This window comes from Falco rusticolus, chromosome 4 (assembly GCF_015220075.1).
Source record: "Falco rusticolus isolate bFalRus1 chromosome 4, bFalRus1.pri, whole genome shotgun sequence".
Lineage (NCBI taxonomy): Eukaryota > Metazoa > Chordata > Aves > Falconiformes > Falconidae > Falco > Falco rusticolus.
The window spans coordinates 31144921-31167238 of record NC_051190.1 but is presented as its reverse complement, the minus strand read 5'-3'; the positions used below and the strand labels follow the sequence as shown (position 1 = coordinate 31167238).

The following is a 22318-nucleotide window of genomic DNA, read 5'->3' as shown; positions in this document are numbered from 1 at the left end:
TATCTGGTCAGTGAGATGTGTGATTTTTTTTTTTGGCCTTGATGAAAACATTGTAGACAAGATTAAACTTGTGTTGCTTCACTGAATCAAAACATAACAAATTGCATGATTTGGATGTCAAATCAGACATGTTAAGTTACCAGATTTTCCAGGCCATAATTTCAACATCATTAAAATCTCATTATTCATTAGTGGGAAGTTAGCTGAGAATGAAAGCAAAAAGGCACACACACCCCTCAGGTTTTTTCAGCATAAAGAAACCTGCAACTAATAGAATAGAGTAACATTGCACCACAGAAGTACAAGGCTGGTGATTAATGCATGCATTGGCCATTGCCTTCTCACTTCCTCTCCTTTGTGCTGCCACAAATGAGACCTCAGAAATCAGCTTCCTGCAGAAGTTCTCTTGGATAGCAGAGCAACATAGCATAATAACCTGTACCTTTGGCATCCCAAAGTCAAGCTTTAAGAATATAGCATGCTTCATAATATATTTATTGCAGTAACCACTGCATATAACCAAAAGATCACTCACCAGGTATCCATGACTTTACCCCACATACATGAAAACATTTTCCTGGCTATACTTCAAAAGTTATTAATCTGTTCCCTGTAAATTCTTTGTAAAGTGCAGGAAGACAGTAAGTAAAAGCAAACTATTTTAAATGGTTATTGGTGAATTTCTTAAAGGAAAAAACTTAGTCCCAGGCACTTTTAAGTGTTAAGTCTCAGAAATAAATGAAAACAGCAACTGTTGGAAGTTGCAATATCATTTAGTCAAATACCAAGCTTTGACAAGATCCCCTTACTTCCATACAATGGTTTAAAGAGTACTGTCTGTTACTGTAATAGGAAAACCAGCATCTCTAAGTAGTCGTGATTTTCTGATGCTTCCTTCATCAGAGCTTTAAGATACAACCATCATACATAAAAAGGCTGTTTCTCATCAAGATTAGTAAAACCACTTTTATACAACAGAGACTTGAAGGATCTTAAATGAGAACCAAGCCAGTTACTAAGCAGCAAATTAACAGGCCTACAGGCTTGCAAAGATTGAACTTCTACATAAATTTAAGTAAAAACAGTTGATCAGGTACAACCAAGTCAGTAAGTTTATACTAGTGCAACCAGGCCAACATAGCATCAGAATCTGCCCTTTTCTGTCAATACAAAGAGATTTCACTGAAGACAACCACATTTTGCAGCAGTCACAGAAAGCATGCATTTAAGTAGCATATAATAGAAAAGTAGGCTCCAAGGCTGCAAAAAAAAATACACCATTACCAGAAAACTCAAAAGGGAAGTAATTTTTTTTTTTTTAACTAAGACTCAGTTAAATTGTTTTTGTGCTCAGGATATGTAAACAGCTAAAACCCCATTTATCACTGCTCATTACAGATGAAAGCTGAAACCCTTCTCATGAGCTGTACTGCAGCAGCACAGCACTGGTAAGAGAAAACAAAAGCAAAATCTGGCCAAGTGCTGCTCTCAGTTTTGCTGTTAGCTGGGGACTTTGAGAACTACTGACTTGTACAGCTGCAGAAACTGAGGCAAAGCGCTCAACACACCAATGAAGCTGAAACATATGCTCCAAGATTAAGTTTTGCAGTTTCTTAGTAAGCAAAACCTTGTGTATTTCTTAGCTATCTCATGCAATACCTTTTCCAAGTGAAAGCAATGTAAACATACAAAACCAGCTGTGTAGACTGCCATGGCAACAGATTTGAAGTGTGAAATGATTCCTCTGTTGTATTTCCTTTAGCTTTCCATTATATACCAAAACACTTTGACATACGCTGAATACGTTCTTTTTCCATCAGGAGAGAAGAGGATTTATTATCTACTCTGTCATTCCACTTTCTTCACACCAAGTCCTTTCCCTGCCTTGGAAGTCCATGTTATTTCCTTATACTCCACTTCTAATTAGGAGTCACAAATATGGTCAAAATCATTCACAGCCTACAGCCGGCAGAATTCTTTTATTATTGCAATTCAGGACAGTAAAATATTTTTTAAATACTAGATTATCAGACCATTTATGAATATACAAATACATTTTTTTAAAAATACTTCCTACCAGAAGTTCTTTTAAAACAAACAAGATTTATTGCCAGAAAGAGAATCCATTTTATCTAGTTTAAAAGTACTTGATGATGCATTATAGGAAAAGATAAATAAGCAGCAGAATAAATACTCCCAACTCAGATGTCTGGAGAGAGGACTAATGGAGAAACAGATTGACATGGAAACATCTTGCAGGAAGTGTACCTGCAAGTATATTGCCTAACAGTAGAATAATTCTGCTATAAAAATGCAGAAAAAATGCTCAACTCTGGATAAAGTTAACCTTCAAAAGCAAAGAATTCATCTCCTATATTAAAGTGGGTTTATCACAAGTCTCACTGATATTGATAGAAGTTCTATGCATTACTGTGGTGGGTTGACCCTGGCTGGACTCCAGGTGCCCACCAAAGCCACTCTGTCACTCCCCTCCTCAGCTTAACAGCTGAGAGAAAATACAACAAAAGGCTCATGGGTTGAGGTAAGGACAGGGCAAGATCACTGACCAGTTACTGTCATGGGCAAAATAGACAGCGACTCAGGGAAATTAGTTTAATTTATTGCCAATCAAATCAGAGTAGGGTAAAGAGAAATACAAACAAATATTAAAGCACCTTCCTCCCATCCCTCCCTTCTTCCCAGGCTCAGCTTCACCCTGTTTTCTCTCCCTGCTCCCTGCCAGTGGTACAGGGGAACGGGGAATGGGGGTTGCAGTTAGCTCATCACTCCTTGTCTCTGCTGCTCCTTCCTCCTCAGGGGGAGGGTCCTCACACCCTTCCCCTGCCCCAGCCTGGGTCCCATCCGTGGGGTGCAGCCCTTCAGGAACAGGCTGCTCCAGCCTGGGCCCCCGCAGGGTCACAAGCCCGGCCAGCAAACCTGCCCTGCTCCAGCCTGGGCCTCTCTCCATGAGCCCACGGGTCCTGCCAGGAGCTGCTCCAGCGTAGGCTTCCCATGGGGTCACAGCCTCCTTCGAGCACCCACCTGCTCCGGCACGAGGTCCTCCATGGGCTGCAGGTGGGGATCTGCCCACCCCCCCCACCCACCCCCCCGTTAACCTCCACGGGCTGGGGGCACAGCCTGCCTCTCCATGGGCTTCCCTCGGGCTGCCAGGGAATCCCTGCTCCGACACCTGGAGCCCCCCTGCCTCCTCCTGCGCTGCCCCGGGGGCTGCAGGGCCACTGCTCTCACATACTCTCAACTCCCCTCTCTGGCTGCAATCAAACAGTTTTGTGTGGTTTTCCCCTTCTTAAATGCATTATCCCAGAGGCACCACCACTGTCACTGATGAGCTCAGCCTTGGCCAGCGGCAGGTCCGTCTCTGAGCCGGCTGGCATTGGCTCTGTTGGCCACAGGGGAAAGTTCTAGCAGCTTCTCACAGAAGGCACCCCATAGCACCTGCTACCAAAATCTTGCCATGCAAACCCAATACAACTACCAATTACAAAATTAATTGAAAAGCTTAATTTTAGCAACAACATTCGCAAATTCAAGCTAAAATTTATCTTGAAGCTAGCAGAATTTCCACAAGTGTTTCTTAACTAATCTCCAAAACCTTTGAAAATAATTTTGAAATTAATTCCGGTATTAGGTTACCAAAGCTGTTTCAGAAACTCCATCTGGTGGTCACTAGCAGAATACTCTAGCAGTTCCCAAAAGCCGTAAGATCAGTAAAACTAATTAAAGGATTTAAGTTAATCATTAGGAAAAAACCTGAAACATTCCCAGTTTCTGGTTAAACACAGATTTGTACTAGCTGGTCCTGTCTGCAGGCACTAAGGGTATTACTGCAAGTATTTGTAAGAAGAAACCAAATTAAGCATAATTTCTATATCAAACTGCTGCAGTGAAGATGAGGCATTTAAGAGAAAATTCTGTTGCAAGAAACAGATCTCAACAATAGTTAATTTTGGTTTTGAACCTAACAGAAGGACATTTAGCCAGGCTATTAGGTCTGATTATTCACAAGAAAAATATTTATTTAAAAAGCATATGTTTCATAAAGCAATGTAAGAAACATCTGGTACTAGTCATTGTGGTTGACAAGATGCTCAAAGATCAAAGGAAGTGCCATTCCCATTCAGCTCCAGAGCACTGTAATTCTTTCTAATTTAGTTACGGTTTTACTAGTTCACAATGACAGATCCCGTAATACAGAAGTTTCTGAAATTTTTCAGGTCAGCCTATGTGCAATTAAATAATCATTTTAGCACCTGCAGTGCTATGCAGAGACCAGCTCTCCTATAAAACTTGCCATTAGACAAAGTTTTTTCCACCCTTGAATAGAAGAAGAGTACTATTTGGAAATACAGGCAATTTTTGAGCTCTCATACCTGAGTTATGTAGGTGATCTACCCATACTGAGGAATTTATTTTGTGATTGATAGAAACATTACTGTATAGTAGTAATAATAGTAATGTACTGTTTACGAAACAACTTACATTAAAAACAATGCCCAAATAAACCAATATAAAAATATTCACTAATAATGAATCATGAGCAAGCAAGATGTGAAGGCAGTGCAGAGCATGGCTGTTCTAGAATAAAAGGAAGAAATGTTGACTTATGACCAGCCTCTGAGGCATAGGTAATTATTAATATCAATGCTTATGTGTACACATCTCCAAATTGTGCATTTTTAACCCTATCCAAGTAGAGGCAGTAAGACTATAAAATTTTACAAATTCACATAGCTCCATGTACCTTACAAATGAGCATATGCATCTGAATTCCATTTAATAACAATAAAAAACCCCACAACACACTCAAAAAATTCCCAAAATCACACATGCAGGGAATGCAATAAAGCCATGCAAGTTTTAAAATTCCTTTAACTTTCTTCAAGCTAGCAATTCTTGGTTATATGTACAGGTTCCATGCTTTTGGGTTTTGGTTGGTTTGTTGTTGGGTTTTTTTTCTCCTTTAATTCAAAGGCCTAATGTTCCATGGTGTTTTAATCAAGGAGACAAATTTCCTTGCTGTCAAGTAGAAAAAGACTAAATATACAGAAAATTAAAAGCAAAGTCTTTCACAAGAACAGTTTTATGGAGTGACTGGGTACTGTGCATCAATATAACAGAAGCCTTAGAATAGATGCTCCTATGAAATTAGTTATTTCATTAATACAAGTGGCCTTAAGGTGCTAAAAAGCCACCAATAAAAGCTTCCAATATAGAATTTCAGCCCTTGAATAGAGACAAAGCAATCTTGGACTAACTGTGGCTAATATCCCACACTCAAGGTTGTGGTGGTGGGGGTTGTTACATAATAACACTAGAGAAAAAATTAAGATGGAAATACATGGTAATTTATGAAAAATATCTTTAAGAAAAAATGTAGACTATGTTTTGAAATTCCAGTAACACAGCAATTGCTTTTCATCATAATACACTGGGGAATGAGCAATAACAGCCATTTAATATTCAAAACCAATCATATCATACTACACAGGGACAGTTTTCATAATAACATTAAATCAAAAAGGCAAGAAAGATGTTAATCAAGAGCAGAAGACAACAGCATAATCTAAGAACAGACTTCAGGCTTCTCACGCAGGATTAGCTCCCTAACAATAAGCACTACCCTAGAACAGACTTGTCCAATTCTTAGCCTAACTGCAAGCTCACTGCAGCCTTTGGTATCTGCCCTTGATGACTGTGGCTATTTGATGCCGCACCAAGCAAACAAGAGCTCTACTGCTCAAATGAGTGTTGTGAGTCTTGCTACCAGCTAATCACAGCGATTCAGAAGGAAGGTGAGGAAAAAAGAATCACTATCTCCATAATACTTTACTGGATAGATCTGCTTCAAGCCAGAGAGTAAAAAGACTGAAGTCTCCATGGGTTCAGCATCTCACAAGCCAGAAGTATCAAACAGTGTTTGTCAGAGAACACAGAGAAGTTTCTCTCATCTGGCATACATGCGTATGAGAGAAACAGGCTTCACTTCAAACTAAACCTGCTGTCAGGGTTCTGTACTCTGCTAAACATATCAGTAATAGGGGTCAGTTCAGAGAAATTATTGGTTTTGGTCAAAAAAAGTGGCCAACATCTGCCTTCTTTAAAATAACATGTCACTCAGTACTGGATATATTTATTTTGCCATAGGAACAATAAAGCGTAACCAAGAGTTTTGCCCACCACAGCACACTGTAGGTGGCTAGTGGAACTGTATGTGTTATCAGCCAATCTTTAAATATTGTCACAGCATCTCACAGCTATTTAACTTCTGCAACTTCTACCTTTCTTGCCTCCACCCTATCCGGAACATCATTATCATACATAAACCATTTCTACTGAGAGCATGTATACTAATACATACTAATCACTAAGAAATCACAGAATCATAGAATTATTCAGGTTGGAAAATACCTTCAAGATCATCAAGTCCAACCCTTAACACTGCCAAGCCCACCACTATACTGTGTCTCTAAGTGCCACATCTGCACATCTTTTAAATCCTCCAGGGACGGTGACTCCACCACTTCCATGGGCAGCCTGCGCCAATGCTTGACAGCCCTTTCAGTGAAGACATTTTTCTCAATTTCCAACCTAAACCTCCCCTGGCACAGCCCGAGGCCGTTTGCTCTTGCCTTGTCGCTTGTTCCCTGGGCGGAGAGACCGACCCCCCCTGCCCACAGCCCCTGTCAGGCAGCTGGAGGGAGCGATCAGGTCCCCCCCGAGCCCCCTGCTCTCCAGGCTGACACCCCCAGCTCCCCCAGCCGCTCCCCACAGGGCTTGTGCCCCAGCCCCTTCCCCAGCCCCTGCCCGGCTCTGGACACGCTCCAGCCCCTCCACATCCCCCTAGCAGTGAGGGGCCACAGCTGAACCCAGGGTTCGAGGTAGCCAGGGCTGCTGGTAAATGATGGAGTGGCTGGGCGAGCTCCTCCGCCAGCTCCCGCAGCACCCTTGGGTGGATCCCAAGACTTGTGTGTCTCTAAGTGGCGTAGCAGGTCACTGACCTTTTCCCCTTGGATTATGGGGACTTGATCCTGCTCCCTGCCCGTCTTCCAGCTCAGGGGGCTGGGTACCTGGAGAACAACTGGTCTTTAAACTATTAAAGACTGAGGCAAAAAAGATACTAAGTACCTCAACCTTTTCCTCATCCTTTGTCACTATGTATCCCCCTGCATCCAATAAAAGATGGAGATTCTCCTTAGCCCTCCTTTTGTTGCTAACGTGCTCATAGAAACATAAATCACTAATAAAAACAGTGAAATTATGCATCATCTCAAACAGTCACTTAATCACCATGTTTTGCAGTTTTATAAAACATTTATACAACTAAACATGAGTCTGTTGGCCACTGTTTTCATATGACTAGTATCCTATAATCACTTAAGCAAATTAACCTGTTTTATTGTTTAAGAAAAGACACAGCTGGTCACACAACAGCAATATCTTGCTTTCCTTTTAGTAATGCATTAACTGTGACAATAACAGCACAGCGAGCTGCTGCCAAAACCACACCATACAGCTGTTAAGACTAACTTTTGTCTGTTTCCATAGATGAGGCAGAATTGCAGCTATCAAGGTGGGAATCAGTATGGTCTAAACAGAATAAAGAATACAGAACTGGGAAACCTCAATTTTCTAACCTCTTTTTCTTCCCTGGCTTTTGATTTATTCCATCAACTTAGAAGAATACATTACTCAGTAGCTAAGTTTCTCTACCTGTAAAATAGGTGTACTTTCTGATATTCTCTGAATCTATGTACACATTCTGAAATTGTAATGTGCTACTTGCTCCTGATTCAGAGTATGATAAAAATACCACTGAATAATGAAGCTTAATACAGGTTTCCATCCTCGTATGACAAAGTTTGTAAATGTGAACATGATTTTGAAGATGGAAGCTTTCTCTTAGATTATTTTTTCTTTTTAAAGATGGGAGGCATAAGAAATTGCTTTTCTCCTTTTGCTTTTCTGGTTATATTCATATAATTTTCCTCATTAGAGGATAAGTTCCCTTGGTGCTCTCCTTTACTACACATTGCATTGTCAGAAAAGCAGTTACTGAATAACAGGAAGTGAGTCTTAACACCGCTGTGTTAGAGCTTATCTTCACTTGAGTTACTCCTTGCTCACTGACTGCTAATTAACTCAGAATAATTTAAACCTTTGTAAAGAATGGTTTGAATATTCCTTAAACGTTTGGTGCAGCCACTGATTTGCGTTTGTTTTTTTTTTAGTAATAATCACAAAGGACACAGCCAGATATCCTTGTGTATGTCCACCTAATGCAACTTCAAAAGAAGTACAAAACCCAGCCGTTTGCTGGTGGCTCAGACAACAAATAACTCTACTCCCTCCCTGCCCACCAGCAGAGCCATGGTTATTTATCATGTGCCTAATCAGACTACGTCAGTGGAAAGTAAGCAACAAACCAATGCCATAACTGTTTAGCATTGCCTCGTGCATTCTGGAAACTAAAAAGTCAAGTTAGTATCTACTAGTTGGTGACCAAATACTTTCTGAAATTTTACTGCAATTTCAAAAACTACCATTTGACTATGCTTACATAGTTTAGTGTGCTCTCTGCACAGTCCTAAGTCCTAGAAAGAGTAAGGTGACACTTCAAATTTACATCTTTCATGGAAAATCAACTGGGGGAAAAACAAAACAAAACACCAAACACCTGACTTGCATACAATTAGAATGAATGTATTTTCTTTACCATTCTTAACTATAAGAAATTAATACCAGCAAAATAAACCCAGATTTGGGTACATCTCAAAAACAAATGCTATATACAAAACACTTACACTGCACTACCAGCTTTATCCCAGTTTCTCACCAACAGTTTGGAAGAATTACTGTAAATAAAAGGAAAGCAATCTACTCAGTCCAAAAAACAAACTATGCTAAGATGATTGAAACTGAAATCTGTACAGGAAGTTTGGAAACCACATTTCACAGAGCCACTGAACTACTAAAGAGCTGTTCTGGAGCACCGCTACTTTACAAATAACATGAACCTTAAACCTGAAAGTTCAACCTGAAAGCTGAAATGTCTCTGGGCCACTGCTGCAACCCAAGACCCTCCATACACATCTAGATTAAAAAAGTTATTTGGAGCCATAGTACTAACCTTCAGGTAGAAACGCAGGCCTAGCACTGAAATATTTTCTCCAGGTAACCCACAACTCCACTGTGAAATCTAGACTCATACATGTTTGTCTATTTCTTTGAAGTGCTCGGGCTCTTTCCAGATGTTTTTTCAATAATGATTGTTAAATACATTAAATGCAACAAGTAAGATGCCATGAAAACTGAGAGCACTGATCAAACACTGGTCACAAATTAATCTTCTCAGCCTATGAAAGCCACGACAGATTACTAAAAGATTACAATAAAAATGTTCTTCCCCATGTGCTGGTATGCTACCAATGCATTCCAGACAGAAAGGCTGCATGCACAAAAAAAAAAAAACAAAAAACACACCACCAAAAACAACCTAATAATGAGCCAGCCCTTTCCTTCTCATTTGTGTCTGAGGTTTTAAGAACACTATTCAACATAGTCACTAAGACTGATGCTGAGCCAGACCCAAAACATACTACAAACTCACAATTTTGTCTTTTAACACCTCATGGTCATTGCAGAGCATCTGGAAAATAAGTTAATGCATGTGTACAATACTGGGAGCATTCCAAGAGCCAGGACCTATGGAAAAACAGAAATACATGATTTTTAAGAGGAATCTTAATATTTTTGACACGCACTACTTTGTGTCAAGTTTTTGCCTTGTTAAGCAAGGGGCCTTGTTTGGCATTTATTCAATAGGCTTTTCCTTTTCCAGCCCTCTAGCACTTAAAACAGCACACTAGAAAAAAAAAAATGTAATTGCAAAGGCTAGCCAATGCACATAGGATTACTTCACAAACAGGAAAAAAGAAATCCACTGGATGGCCTCAGATACTTAGAAATGGCAGGGACAAACACTACTTTTCTGTTCCAAAATATCTCAGTGCAGAGGATAATTTGAACTTTAGTCACATGATGAAACCATAGGTTTGCTAAACATGCAACGTGTATGGTGTGAATGACTTAAACCAAGTTCCTGTTTCCTTTTGAGAACTGTATGTTTTTGTAGTCAGCAAGCGTCTGGATTTTTTCATCGTGATGTACAGCAGCTAAAGAAGTTATTGTAATACATACACTCTACTTTCTACATAAATAAAAAGGGCTATATGCTCCAAACTATAATTATATTTCATCTGACTATTCACAGTGAAAGTCTCAGCCCGTTGTATCTGTGGAGCATTTTCTTGAAAGGGTAAGTGCTTTATATTACTTTGAATATGCAATGTTTTATTCATCACAAGAGGCTCAAACTGTGAAGCTAAAGTTTAAGGTTTTAGTTTTCTCTTCTTTAACATGATTTGAACTAAAGTAAAATACTGTATCTGGGAAACACTTGGAAAGCTAAAATGTATAATAAACCTGAAATTTATAATAAAGCTAAGCATTAAACTGAGAAAATGCGAAGACCGTTTTTCAGTAAGTACTTAACTCCCATTAAACTGATGATAGCTAGATGATGAAATACTGTTCAGCGGTCTGGACAAGAGTCTCCAACCGTTGCCTAAAAGTAGTCTTTTAAAGGACAGATATTGTTGAATAATCCTAACAACACAGCAGGAATTGTACAGGACAGGAAACATGTCAGCGATGCTCCTTGAAGATTATGTTCAGTTACTGCCGATTAATTTACATTCTGGAAAAGTAAATGGTTTCGGTTTCTCAGAAACTGATAGTTTTTCAGAAGCTAAGAGTAGTATTTCTTAAATCTTAAATTACTTAAATCTTTACAACCTCAAATAGTTGCCCAAGTGTAGGAATTTTGACATTACAAGAAAGATGAATATAGTATTTGACATTTCAGTCTTTCATATACTGCAGACTGACCCCACCTTTTAATTTGGCAGATGTAGTACAGACAGAAAGGACAAATTCACCCCCCCAAATTATGTGTGGTATTTTCATGGGTTAGTGCAGGATGTGCCCACCAAGAGCAGAATTTCACAAGGAATATTATGTGTATTACTTTATGACTGGATGAAAGAATATTTTCCTTCTAAAGACTGGTGAGAGAGTGCAGAAAGACTGCCCTGCTAAACCTTTTAGAGAGGAAGAGTTCTGACTGCCAAGGAGAAACTCCCCATTTTAGGAGCTCTTCTTTCTAGACTTCAAATAAACATTTCCTTGAAACCAAGCTCTCCGTTTGCAAGAGTTAACCATCAAAGTGGTGACGGGGGACCACCAAAAACAATGAAATCTTACAGACTAGGTCTTCTCAATACTCAAAAGTAGTCTTTTCACAACTTGCTATTTTTAAACTGTCTTCTGAACACTATGCTCATTTGCTTAGGTCTGCCTGCTGGAAGTGAAGGATAACATATTTTGCTGTGCTTCAGAAATAAAAGTCTAACTTACTTGCTTTAACTGCTGACACAAACCTCAGAGTCAATCATAGCGGGGAAACAAGGCCAGAAAGAAGAAAAAAAAGAAAGAAAGAAAAAAAGTGAGGCCACATGAAGTTAAGGAATGATTCAAAACATGCAAATGATGGCCAATTAAAACAAGGTGTGGGGGAGAAGTAAAGAAGGGACAAAATACTGGAGCATAACAATACAGGGAAAGACAATGCAAGTAGCATATTACAAATTTCCCTTATTAATTAACCTAAGGGGAAACAGGAATAGGCCTGGCTTCTACCATAGTTTCAATATATGTGAGCTTTGACACACTATTACTCTCAGTTAGTAGTGCATAAATAGAAATGACAAAGTCAGCTTACATCATAATATTTTGTGAGAAAAAAAAAATTATTCAGGTCTAGAGGTGTTTCCACTCTAAGCTGACAGATTCCACTAAAAGAGTAAAGGACTTGGGGGGCCCCCACCAAACAGAGCATAAACATTACATGCATTTTAAAACAAAATGTATGCCCCTGCAGTAAACCCAGAAACCAGACAAGAACTGAGGGAATACCAGATTTTCTCACAGCAGAGGGAAATGACATCATAAATTCCTTTTTTTTTTTTTTTTATGATGGAAACTCAAAGTACTTTGACAAAAAAATGTGGTTGGCTGCATGGAGATTCTGAAATAAAAGATGTGAAAAATGAACCATCCTCCAATGCTCTGCTGCTCCAATGGAACATATCTTTTTATTTTAAATTAAATTCATATTACCAAAAGTCTATAAACATTTGCAAATATGTTCATCTTACTACAGCAAAAATTGTGAGCTCCTTCACCCCATTATTATTCTAAGCATACATTTACTTTAGTATAAGGAATGAATGCTTTGGGAATGTTTTAAAACTATAAAGGCTTACAATTTCTAAGAGTTGCTTTATATGATAGATGGGCACCTTACAGTCATAAGGCTCTCTAAAGCTATCCATTCTAATGTAAACAAATGTATAGAGAGGTTATGCCATCTGTGACTATATTCAATCAGTCAGCTGCAGAGGCTGCCAAGGAGTCACTTTTCTGACAGGGTCCAATTTATAATCTCAGCTAGAAAACCCTAATGCAGCAGCTTCATGAGGTGATGAGCAATATATCTTGTAAAATGATATATATCCTTACATTTCTCTAAAATAGTTATGAAGAGACAAAATACTGCAAATAAGAATAGTAGGATAAGGTCATAAGTCAGAAATATGTATCTAGGTATGACCATGTTGCAGAGAAGGTAAATAAATATGCCTAATGCTTCTGCAGCCACCTGCACATGAGACTTTCCTACCACAATCTGAACTCAAAATCACCATTTGCTCTCTTTCAAGTACTTAGTGAGACACCAAAACCAAGCAAGAAAATAGTCTGACATTATCACTGTGATCTTATTTTTTATTAAAGCAGAGTAAAAACTTCTAGGAATCAATTAAGGGGGAAAAATGTCTACAGTGTTAACTTGAATCTTATTTGCAAATACTTGTTCATATCTAACAATCTATTTTTAAGATTCAAAATTACATTGACTCAACTTGCTTCAGATGCTACTGCCAGTTTTGTCCATCAATGCCTTCCTACATTGTGTACTCCAGCTTAGAGGTTAGAACACAGCCAGTGTCTGACCAGACAACTTTTCCCCTCCTGTGAGGGTACCTGCAACACAAAAAAAAGCCCTTCCCTGGGTGCATCAGTCCTTGTAGTGGAATCTCTCCAAAAATAACCTTTTCTAGAAAGGAAGAAACTCTGTCTTTAAAAGGGGGCAAAGAACACTGCCGAATCAGAATATAACTCCACGGGTTTATATAAATGAAATTATAATTATACAAGATTATATACACACTTAATCAAAGCCACTTTGATAAGTCAACTTTTCTAATTAAAACCAGTATTAGAATTCCAATTTTGAGGAGAGATTAGAAATATCAGAAATATGAAGTAGAGTCAGAGGTAACAACCATAAATGAACTGTCAAACAGTATTAAGACACTGACTTATCTATAATGAATACCGCTTAAAAACATTAATGCATCTTTATGAACTTCTACCCATTTAAAGTTACTTTAAGAGTTAATATCACTAGAATCCCTTTATGGAAAATGCATTATTTACAACTAAGTATATCACTCTTGTTACTAATATAACTGTATAGAAACTTCTATACGAGAGCTTCACTGCTCTGTCTTTACCTGCTGTACTGTATGTACATCACTTATACAGACCAGCTTTGTGTGCAATGGAACAAAATAAAAACATCAAACTACCACAAAACTGAAATCCTTGTCAATAAAGGACTTTTTTTCCCCTGAAAACATTCTACACTGTAAAAGTGCCTTCATGTTTAATTTTTTCCAGTACTAAGTACCATGCTTAATCAGACATTCAAAATTCATTAGCAATAGCGGGTTCATTATCTTATGTTTTAAGAAATTTATCCTTTGTAACTAAGAATGTGTTATTTTCTGCATCAATCAGTACAAGGTACACAAATTTTCTTTTAGAAATTGAGTTAATTATGCTTTTAGGTGTTCTGTAAAATTTATATATCCATATCTATTACACTTAGGTTTTCATGAGCGCTTCTTATATTCTCCTACAAAGCATTTTGGCTTAAAAAAGGATCCTTCAAGCGTTTAGATGGTAGCAAAATTATTATATCAACATATCATAGTCATTACAGCTAACAGCCTATCCATATTACCCTTAAAATTCTCTATTTTCAGGAATTTATAACTCAGCTGTAAAAAATGTTCCTTGCTAAAACTTTGTCAATAGGCCTATAATGCCCTGGTAATCATTTTCTCAAATTCGAGCATGCAGAAGAGCATTATTTTTTCCAGTTTTACACAACAGCTACATCTAAAAGTGACAGTATTATTAATGTATAAAGATGTTTTAGTATGAAAGCAGTTTTGTTCACAACAGTTCTTAAACATTCACATTAATTTTATATGGGCTCCTCAGTACAGACTGCAGTTATGAAAGGCTTTTTTTCATAACACAAAAGAAGCCAAACTAAAACAAAAAGGAACGTGACTTTTGCCTCATATTGTGATTATCTTTGCATTTTCCTTCAGTATGCAGTGTGAGCCTTGAGACTGTCTGCTAGGTTCAGATTATACAAAATTCCCACCCTTGGCACAATACAGTGAAGCTATTTTGTGGCTGTAGCTGTAGCTGCAGCCCACATGCTGCAGTTGCCCTGCATATTGCCTTACCCTTTTCTGGCAAGATGGTGAGGAAAAGGGGCTCCACCTAAGCACAGAACCAACTCCTCCTTCATCCACCAAGCGGCCAGCTCTCCCATTTATTCTGCAGGCAACATGAGTGAGATGAATCTTAGCTGTTGGCTGCAAGGCTGTGCTGCAGTTTAAGTCTTGCCTGCATCAAGTGAGAGAAAGGGGGCAGTGGTGAAAGCAGGAACCAAGGGAGGAAAAAAAAAAAAAAAAAGCCGATTTCTGTGGCTAAAAATATGCAAGTTACCTTGAAATTAACATAGGAACATCAAATCCATCAAAAAAATTACTACATTTATTCTGAACAAATGGTTCATGTTCCTGACTGCACATAACATTAATGCACAAATTAGAGACATTAAAAACTGTACTTTATAACCTGCTTCACCTGCCTTTTCCATTTCAGCTTCAAACTCCACTGAAAAGGAAAGAAGCACAGTGTCAAAGGAAGGATGTCTTCTCACAACATGACATGGATCAGCTACCCAAGCAAGAACTTGGCTTTCATCTCCCCAGAGGAAATTGAAGCCTTCATTGCTTCTCAAAACATCATATCAAGACTTATGCACTGTTACATTGCCTTTTTTGTACCAACAGGATTAATAGCTGGCATATGTATCTTGATCATTTTCATAAAGAAATATTTGCAGTACAAAGTCATAGAAAACTTAGACTTACTTCTTCTGCACTTCACCATCAGTAATATTATAATGATTTTTTTGTCATTTACTGTCATTACTAGACCTGACTATTTAAAAGCAACCCACCTTACATGTAACATACTATCATTTTTTTTCAACTTCAGTTATTTCAATTCTCGGTATGTTTTGATTTTGATACTTCTCGTACTATTACTCGAGAGATTTCCATCAAGGACTGCTCTCAGCAAAGCAACCCAAAGACCCATATTGTGTGCTGGATTTGTACTTACATATGCCTTCTGTTTGTCACTGACTGAGGCAGTACTGGTTGGCACGGATAACTATCACTTGGAAACAGACTGCCAGTTAGATCCATTATTTGCATGGCCTGAATATGAGATCATTAAATTCACCTTTGGATTTGGAATCCCATCATTTCTTCAGATACTCTGTTTTACTGTTCTCTTTGCTAAAGCAGCACCTGCTGAAGCTCCAGCCTTACAACAGCATATTCGTACTTACCCTGCTGTGTACACTATAAGCATAACAATATTTATATGCCACCTATTTTATAACCTTATGATTCTCTTCAGAACAACATTCAAATTACAGAAGAGCATTGGAACTCCAAAGAATGAGCTTGTGATGAATATTGCAGAAATAGTGTTGTTCTGCGAGAGCTGTGCTAGTTTGGTATTTATACTTTTTTTACATAAACCATCCAAGGATGAAATACTTAAAGTCATACAGAACTGCCGAAGGAAAAACACTGCCAACCATCACCTTGAAATACCAGTAACAACTATGACCCATGAAAGCAGGTCTCAGTAATACCTGCTGTTCTGAAGAACTCTCAATCCACTTTTTAGTTTGTTTGTGGGTTTTGGTTTGGTTACTCACTTCTTCAAAAAAAGGGCAACTGTTCCTTCTTTAGAACCCAAACTTGGACTATCTTACTGCTAGCAATACTGGGGGGGGGGGGGGGGGGGGGGGGGGAAGATATTTAGTTCTAGTATTTGCAGTGATCTATAACAAAACATGTAGGGTCTGAAGTTGAGGGGGGTTTTTTGTTTGGTTGGCTTTTTTTACATTGCTTATTTTCTGCAAGTGTTACTTCAAAGCCAAGTAGAAAGAAAAGTACTGTTACCATAGAACTGTGCTTTAGTAATATTATCGATGCCCTGGCAAAGATGCAAACACAAACATAGCAGAAAGCAATTTTGAACAAAGGTAAAAATCTGCAGCCAAAGCATTTTCTCAGGTGTACTTCCTCTTTTGACTTCCTCCCCTACAAACTACTTATTTTTATAACATTGGTAAATTCCAGTAGCAGCAGCAATGAAGTATGGCTTAAGAATCCATCATAATCCTAAATAGTACGTGATACTATAAGTCTACTGTAACACTTGTTTATTTTTATATATATACACACACAGAAACTGAGTATTTCTTCCCTTTTTCCATTTTCCTCTTGTACTTTTTTTGGAAGCCTTAAGGTTTTTGTTTGAATTCTTGTGCCAGGAAAAAAAAATTCAAGTTAATGGAAATGCTGGTCCATAAAGGAAAGCTTTGGGTCTTTTGTGACACATTGAACTGGAAAGATCAACAAGATGGCTAATTAAAACTTTGTGCAAGAATGAAAGCTTTTTGTTAATGTACTCTCAGAGTCAACTTTGCATTAAGACTTACAGCAATTATTGATTTAAGCCATTCTTGATGAGTTCATTCAGAACTATGAAGTTGCATGCCTTGGAAGAGTCACATTCAGTAATACACTAACAAAAAAAAAGCCATCCCAGAACAGTATAACTGAGGCATGTTTTTAAAAAAGCAAACAAAAGCAGTGCCCCAATTTCAAACTGAAATCAGGGCTCTGCTAGAAACTACATAGGAGCATTATATATTAGATGATAATTCATAAGTGGTGCAAAATGGGGGAAAAACCTGAATCAGAGATTAAAACAGCTGTGGTATAGGTAGCCCTGCACAATCAGCAGCCAATTCAGGCTAAGAAGTAGGTGCAAAGTTTTAAATGCTGGCTTTGAACACATTGTTACTGTAACTAAATTTGGCCAGTAGCCATCCTAATACTTTGGCTTAGGTTTCAGCTTTTCCTCTCTCAGAGGTGGAAAGAACAGAAACAACAGGGAAGGCACAAAATTGTACTAGATATCGGATAAAGACTTAGACTTAGATTGCAATATTATAAAAATCCAGTGATGTGATAAGGAAGGCTCAAGTGCCCTGAAGGGTTCTGAGAAAAGCCACTTTGATGCTTAAATATGGGCTTTTGCATGATACCCTGGTGCAAACAGAACTGATAGATTTTTTTTTTTTGCAGTTACATGCTTTGGAAAGTCTTTCTGGCAGGGTCCAGATTTGCATGGAGTGCTGGTGCAAATCAGCATGGGCTGTTTAAGACAGAGAAAAATGAGCACCAATTGATCAAGAGGCCCATCTTCTGCAAAAGAACAGCCAAGTGCATAAATGGAAGAATGAAGGACATTTTTTCAATAATAATATAGTATATAGAACAAGTATCTAGATATATGGAACCTGTCTTAGACATCCAAGTCCTGAAATTTATGGACCACGACTGTATCACATGCAAATAAGGGGCAATATGTAGTCTCACTATGACTGCAAGGACCAACATTTCTGCAAGACTTAAAAATCAACTGGTAAGATGTCTGCATTGCATTATGTCAGCCTGTTTTCCTGTTCAATTTTGTTCTGCTGCCAGCATGAACAGATGGATAATTAAAGAACACTACATATAAACAGACCATTATAGAACCTGGTCAGAAAGGAAATACGTAGATAAGAATCATTTCTTTGAGAACAAAAGCCAATTTCATACTTGTGAAAGGATTTCTCAGCTGGCATCAGAGGTTTTGTTTTGCACCCGAAAAGAGGAAGATAAAACAACATGGACTGAAGATCAGTCCTGCAGAAAGAAGTCTGAAGATATGAGTTGGAAAAGCCATACGTCAATGGAAAAAGCTAACAGACTGAAGGAAAGAGTATGTCAGAAGATGCAAGCTGTTTATCCCAATTTAGACAAAATATCATAGTTTCAGCTGCGCCACAGTTCAGTAGGTTATTTTCTAGCATGGGAATTATGCACTAGAGATTTTACTTTATTCACTGCTTCCTTATATTTTATATTTGAGAATGAAAGAATAAATATTGTGTTGTTTCAACCCAGTCAGTAAATGTTGGCTCTCGTTAACACTGGCTGGGACCTGGAAACTGGTCTAATGGTGAGTGAATCACAGTAATACATCTGTAAGGAGCCTGAGGGTTCCACGTGGGAGGAAGGATGCTTCGTGGTCCTCTCAGCAAGCAGCTAAAGCAGAACCACAACCAAGTGTCTCAGAGAAATAAAACCTGTAGGGGCCTACTGTCAGATCTAGGATTTGGGAACGAGTACATTGTGTAAAGAATGAACTACTACGTGTAAGTCTGTGAGTACTCCTGGGTGTAGCATCTCACAGACAGCAGCCAGAAGCAAATGAATGCACTCTGGTCTCTTCCCTGTCCATAGCTACTGCTGTGGGAAAAAAGAGTATTTTCTGGATGGCTGGTTATATTGTCATAAAGAAATCTCTATGTACAATGAAAAAACTTTGTATCTGAATAGGAGAAAACAAAGGTAAACAGGAGAGAAGAGGTCAGAATATGCAAAATAATAATTCAGATAGTTATGAATATACCTTATGAATACAGAAATGTTTTGTTAAAACATTCTTGATAACATTACTCAGAGCTTACATTAAAATTCAGGACAATGAATGTGTAGTCCTAGAGAAAAATCTACTTGCATCCAGCTAGAGTATAAGAGCAAACACCCCATATGGAATAGGGGAAGGAACAGAAGCAGTCCCTAGAAGGCATTCTAAAATAGTCTGACATGAGCAAAAAAACAGCAGCTTTGGTTAAGATTAAAAGTAATAATTTTTAAATTATTAATAATTTGAAGAAGAATACTTTTAAGAACAAAAAATTTCCCTGCTCAGACTTTTTTCCCCCCCTATACCAGCAACATCTTTGTTGAACACTTACTTCTTCCAAGCTTCACCTAGTTTTGAACAGTGTGTTCCAGAAGAAATAGAGCATATATTTTTATAGGCATGCTGTCAAAATTAACTAAAAGGATATACTGGAAAATTCAAATAAGAATATTTTACTTCCGTACTGGTAATATTCGTATCTTTCTAAGACTTCGTCCTGCTTTTCAAAAAACCCTTCCATTCAGTAAAAGAAGAGAAATGAGCAGGCTGCTGAAGTTTAAGCATGAATTCCTGAGCTGGTAATACGTTTTGGAAAAGAACACATAGAGACTAAGGACTGATCTTTGCTGAACCAGCTGGCTCAAATTTGCTCTGATCCCACTGCAAAACAACATCTGAGCTAAAGAGAGACTGGATTTCACGTATTACTAAGCCTGGCCTTAGTTATATTCCGATTTCAAACTTACAGACCCTTGAAAGGGCTACAGCATTATCTAGCATGATTTTGAGGTAACTGCAGAAGATTTGGGGTAAGGTGAAAGCTCAATTCAGCCAAAATAAGTACTCTATATAATGTTTCCACCATGTACGTTGCACAACAAATCGAATCACTAATTGGCTAGAATGAAAGAATGCATTTTACTTCCACCATACAACTGTCTGGCAGAGGACTGCCAGACTCAACTACTAAAGTAAAAGTTATTGATGCTTTGCAATTTTTTTTAACCGCATTTGGATAGAGCCTGAGATCCTATGATGAATCATCTTTAACTATACAACATTGTGGTCCAATTCTGTAAAATTTTTATGTTATCCCCCAAGAGTTTTGCAATATACACATTTAAGAAAAATAAAAGGTTTTTAGCAGAAGAGTTTGAATGGGTACAAGTGTTATTCCTGCAAAAGAAAAGGCTGAACTTTGCATTTTTCTTACTAAAAATAATTTTTCATTCTCAGAATTATTAGCAACTAAAAAACCTAAACACACAATACACTCTATCCAAGGTTTTCTGCAGGCACAGAATACAGTTAATTCCCACTCAAACTACATTTGATTATTTGCAAGAAACAAAGTTATTGGGGCTGGACAGGATAAAGTATGATGGTGCTCTAGAATAGGGTAATGGATGCAGACAGATGTCATTCAGTGGTTGATAAAAGGTCATAGGCAGTATTGATGCTAACAGAAATATGAGAGAATTTGGAGGAGGAGATCAATTTACTTGCAAAACTTCAGGAACATTACAACAGCATCTGTATTTCCTCTGGAGACAATTTCAGCAGAGATTCTTACACAAGTCTTATTTCTTCTGCATATGGTTATATTCCACTAAGCATTCAGATAACAATTTTAATTTATGCTTCCTTCCTCTTCCATACAATGCAGTACCTTACTTTTTTCAGCTTTATACACCCTGATCCTGATCTAATTTCCCCAAAACCCAACAGCTTCACACCTAACACACTTCCACACTTCTGAGGGTCCAACAGCTCTTACATCCTACAGGGCTTACCGGGCTTATCCCACTGGAGAGGCCTCCCACTCACACCTCCCACTTTCTTCCTCCTCAGCTTCCACCTCTTTGCAACACCATAGAGGTACGTATGTTGAAGTCTGTTAAATTACGTAGAATATCTTCTATTATACCCCACTTTAAGCCTCTTGGTATACCTAAGTACATCATAGACAATAACACTAGTATTCCTTAAAGATGCTATGGTGTTAGACATGTTTGAGATATACAGTGTTTTACAAGTTGACTACTACAGATGTAAAAGTAAGCTGCTAGGAAAACTTTACAAGCTGGATTGCTGAGGTCTGACATTATATGAATGCTATCACACTGGTTGCTTTCACACATGTTCTGAGCAACAATCAAGGTAAGGTACATACAGGTGCAACTACAATACTGTGTAACTTAATACTGCCACAACTGTGACTATTGGTCTTTAAGGCACTCCCTATAACATCACATGGAGTATCAGCAACTGACAGGGAAGGAGAAAGGGTACAATGTTCAGCAGCTGCTAAAATTAGTTTAAAGCATTTTCTGGAATATGGAAGTGATGAATAGTGAAATTAATTTATCTTAATAAGCAACGATAATTTGACTGCATAAACAAGAGCCTGAAGATGTTGTCATCTGTTTTAGGAAACAGAATTCAGAAGATTCATATGATCATCTTATAAAATATTTAGTGAAATACAGAACTCACTAATTAAAATATAATAATACTAGATTTGTCCTCTTATGCTTCGTAGTTCTGCTAGCAGGAAAAACAGCTGCTTCATGGGTCTTTCAAAAGAGAACTTCCTAACAATTCTGGAAGTATGACAAAGCGACTTATTTCTTATCATGAACTCAAGAAAATTAGCACTCACAGTTAGACATTTTAATAGCAGATCAGCTGATATTCAGCTAGAAAAATCAAGGACAGTCAGACCAGCTGATTATTAAATCCAGGGCTCCATAATTACAAACAACTAACACCAAGAAGCTAACATTATTCATAAAGTAAAAAAATCCTTCTGACCCTTACAAGATCAGTGAAAGCTCTGAAGGACAGAATTAAGTACAGCAAAACCACATGATCAACAAACAACAATAAAGACTCTTTATAATCCTGTTCTTTAGGACAGCAAAAAATTAAGACCTTCAAAGCTAGTATCACAAGATTTTTCTAACGTTACAATTATTCCAATCCTAGAACGCAATCACTTTTATACACGCCTCAAAACAAAACGCTTTCAGTTCTCTGTCCTCATAACCCTGTAGAAAGCCACTCCAGAAAGCCATTCCACACACAGTGGAAGTCATTTGTTCAGAAAATCTTTACCAGCACAAATTTTCTTTTAAGCTAAAAAAATGTATTCCAAAACTATTTATGAAGAGCCATCCTA

General features: G+C 38.0%; 1 protein-coding gene across 2 annotated transcripts; it reads left to right on the top strand.

Annotated features, from left to right (window-relative positions):
- The first annotated feature begins 9718 nt into the window (after nt 1-9718).
- LOC119146773 lies at nt 9719-20291 on the top strand. Of its 2 annotated transcripts, XM_037384952.1 has the most exons (3): nt 9719-10336; nt 15169-16096; nt 17745-20291. In XM_037384952.1, exons 2-3 carry the CDS (start codon nt 15215-15217, stop codon nt 17820-17822), a joined length of 960 nt encoding a protein of 319 aa, XP_037240849.1. In that variant the 5' UTR covers nt 9719-10336; nt 15169-15214; the 3' UTR covers nt 17823-20291. The 2 variants fall into 2 exon arrangements, with proteins under 2 accessions (XP_037240849.1, XP_037240848.1); XM_037384951.1 differs by having other exon boundaries at nt 15169-20291.
- Nucleotides 20292-22318: the final 2027 nt, after the last annotated feature.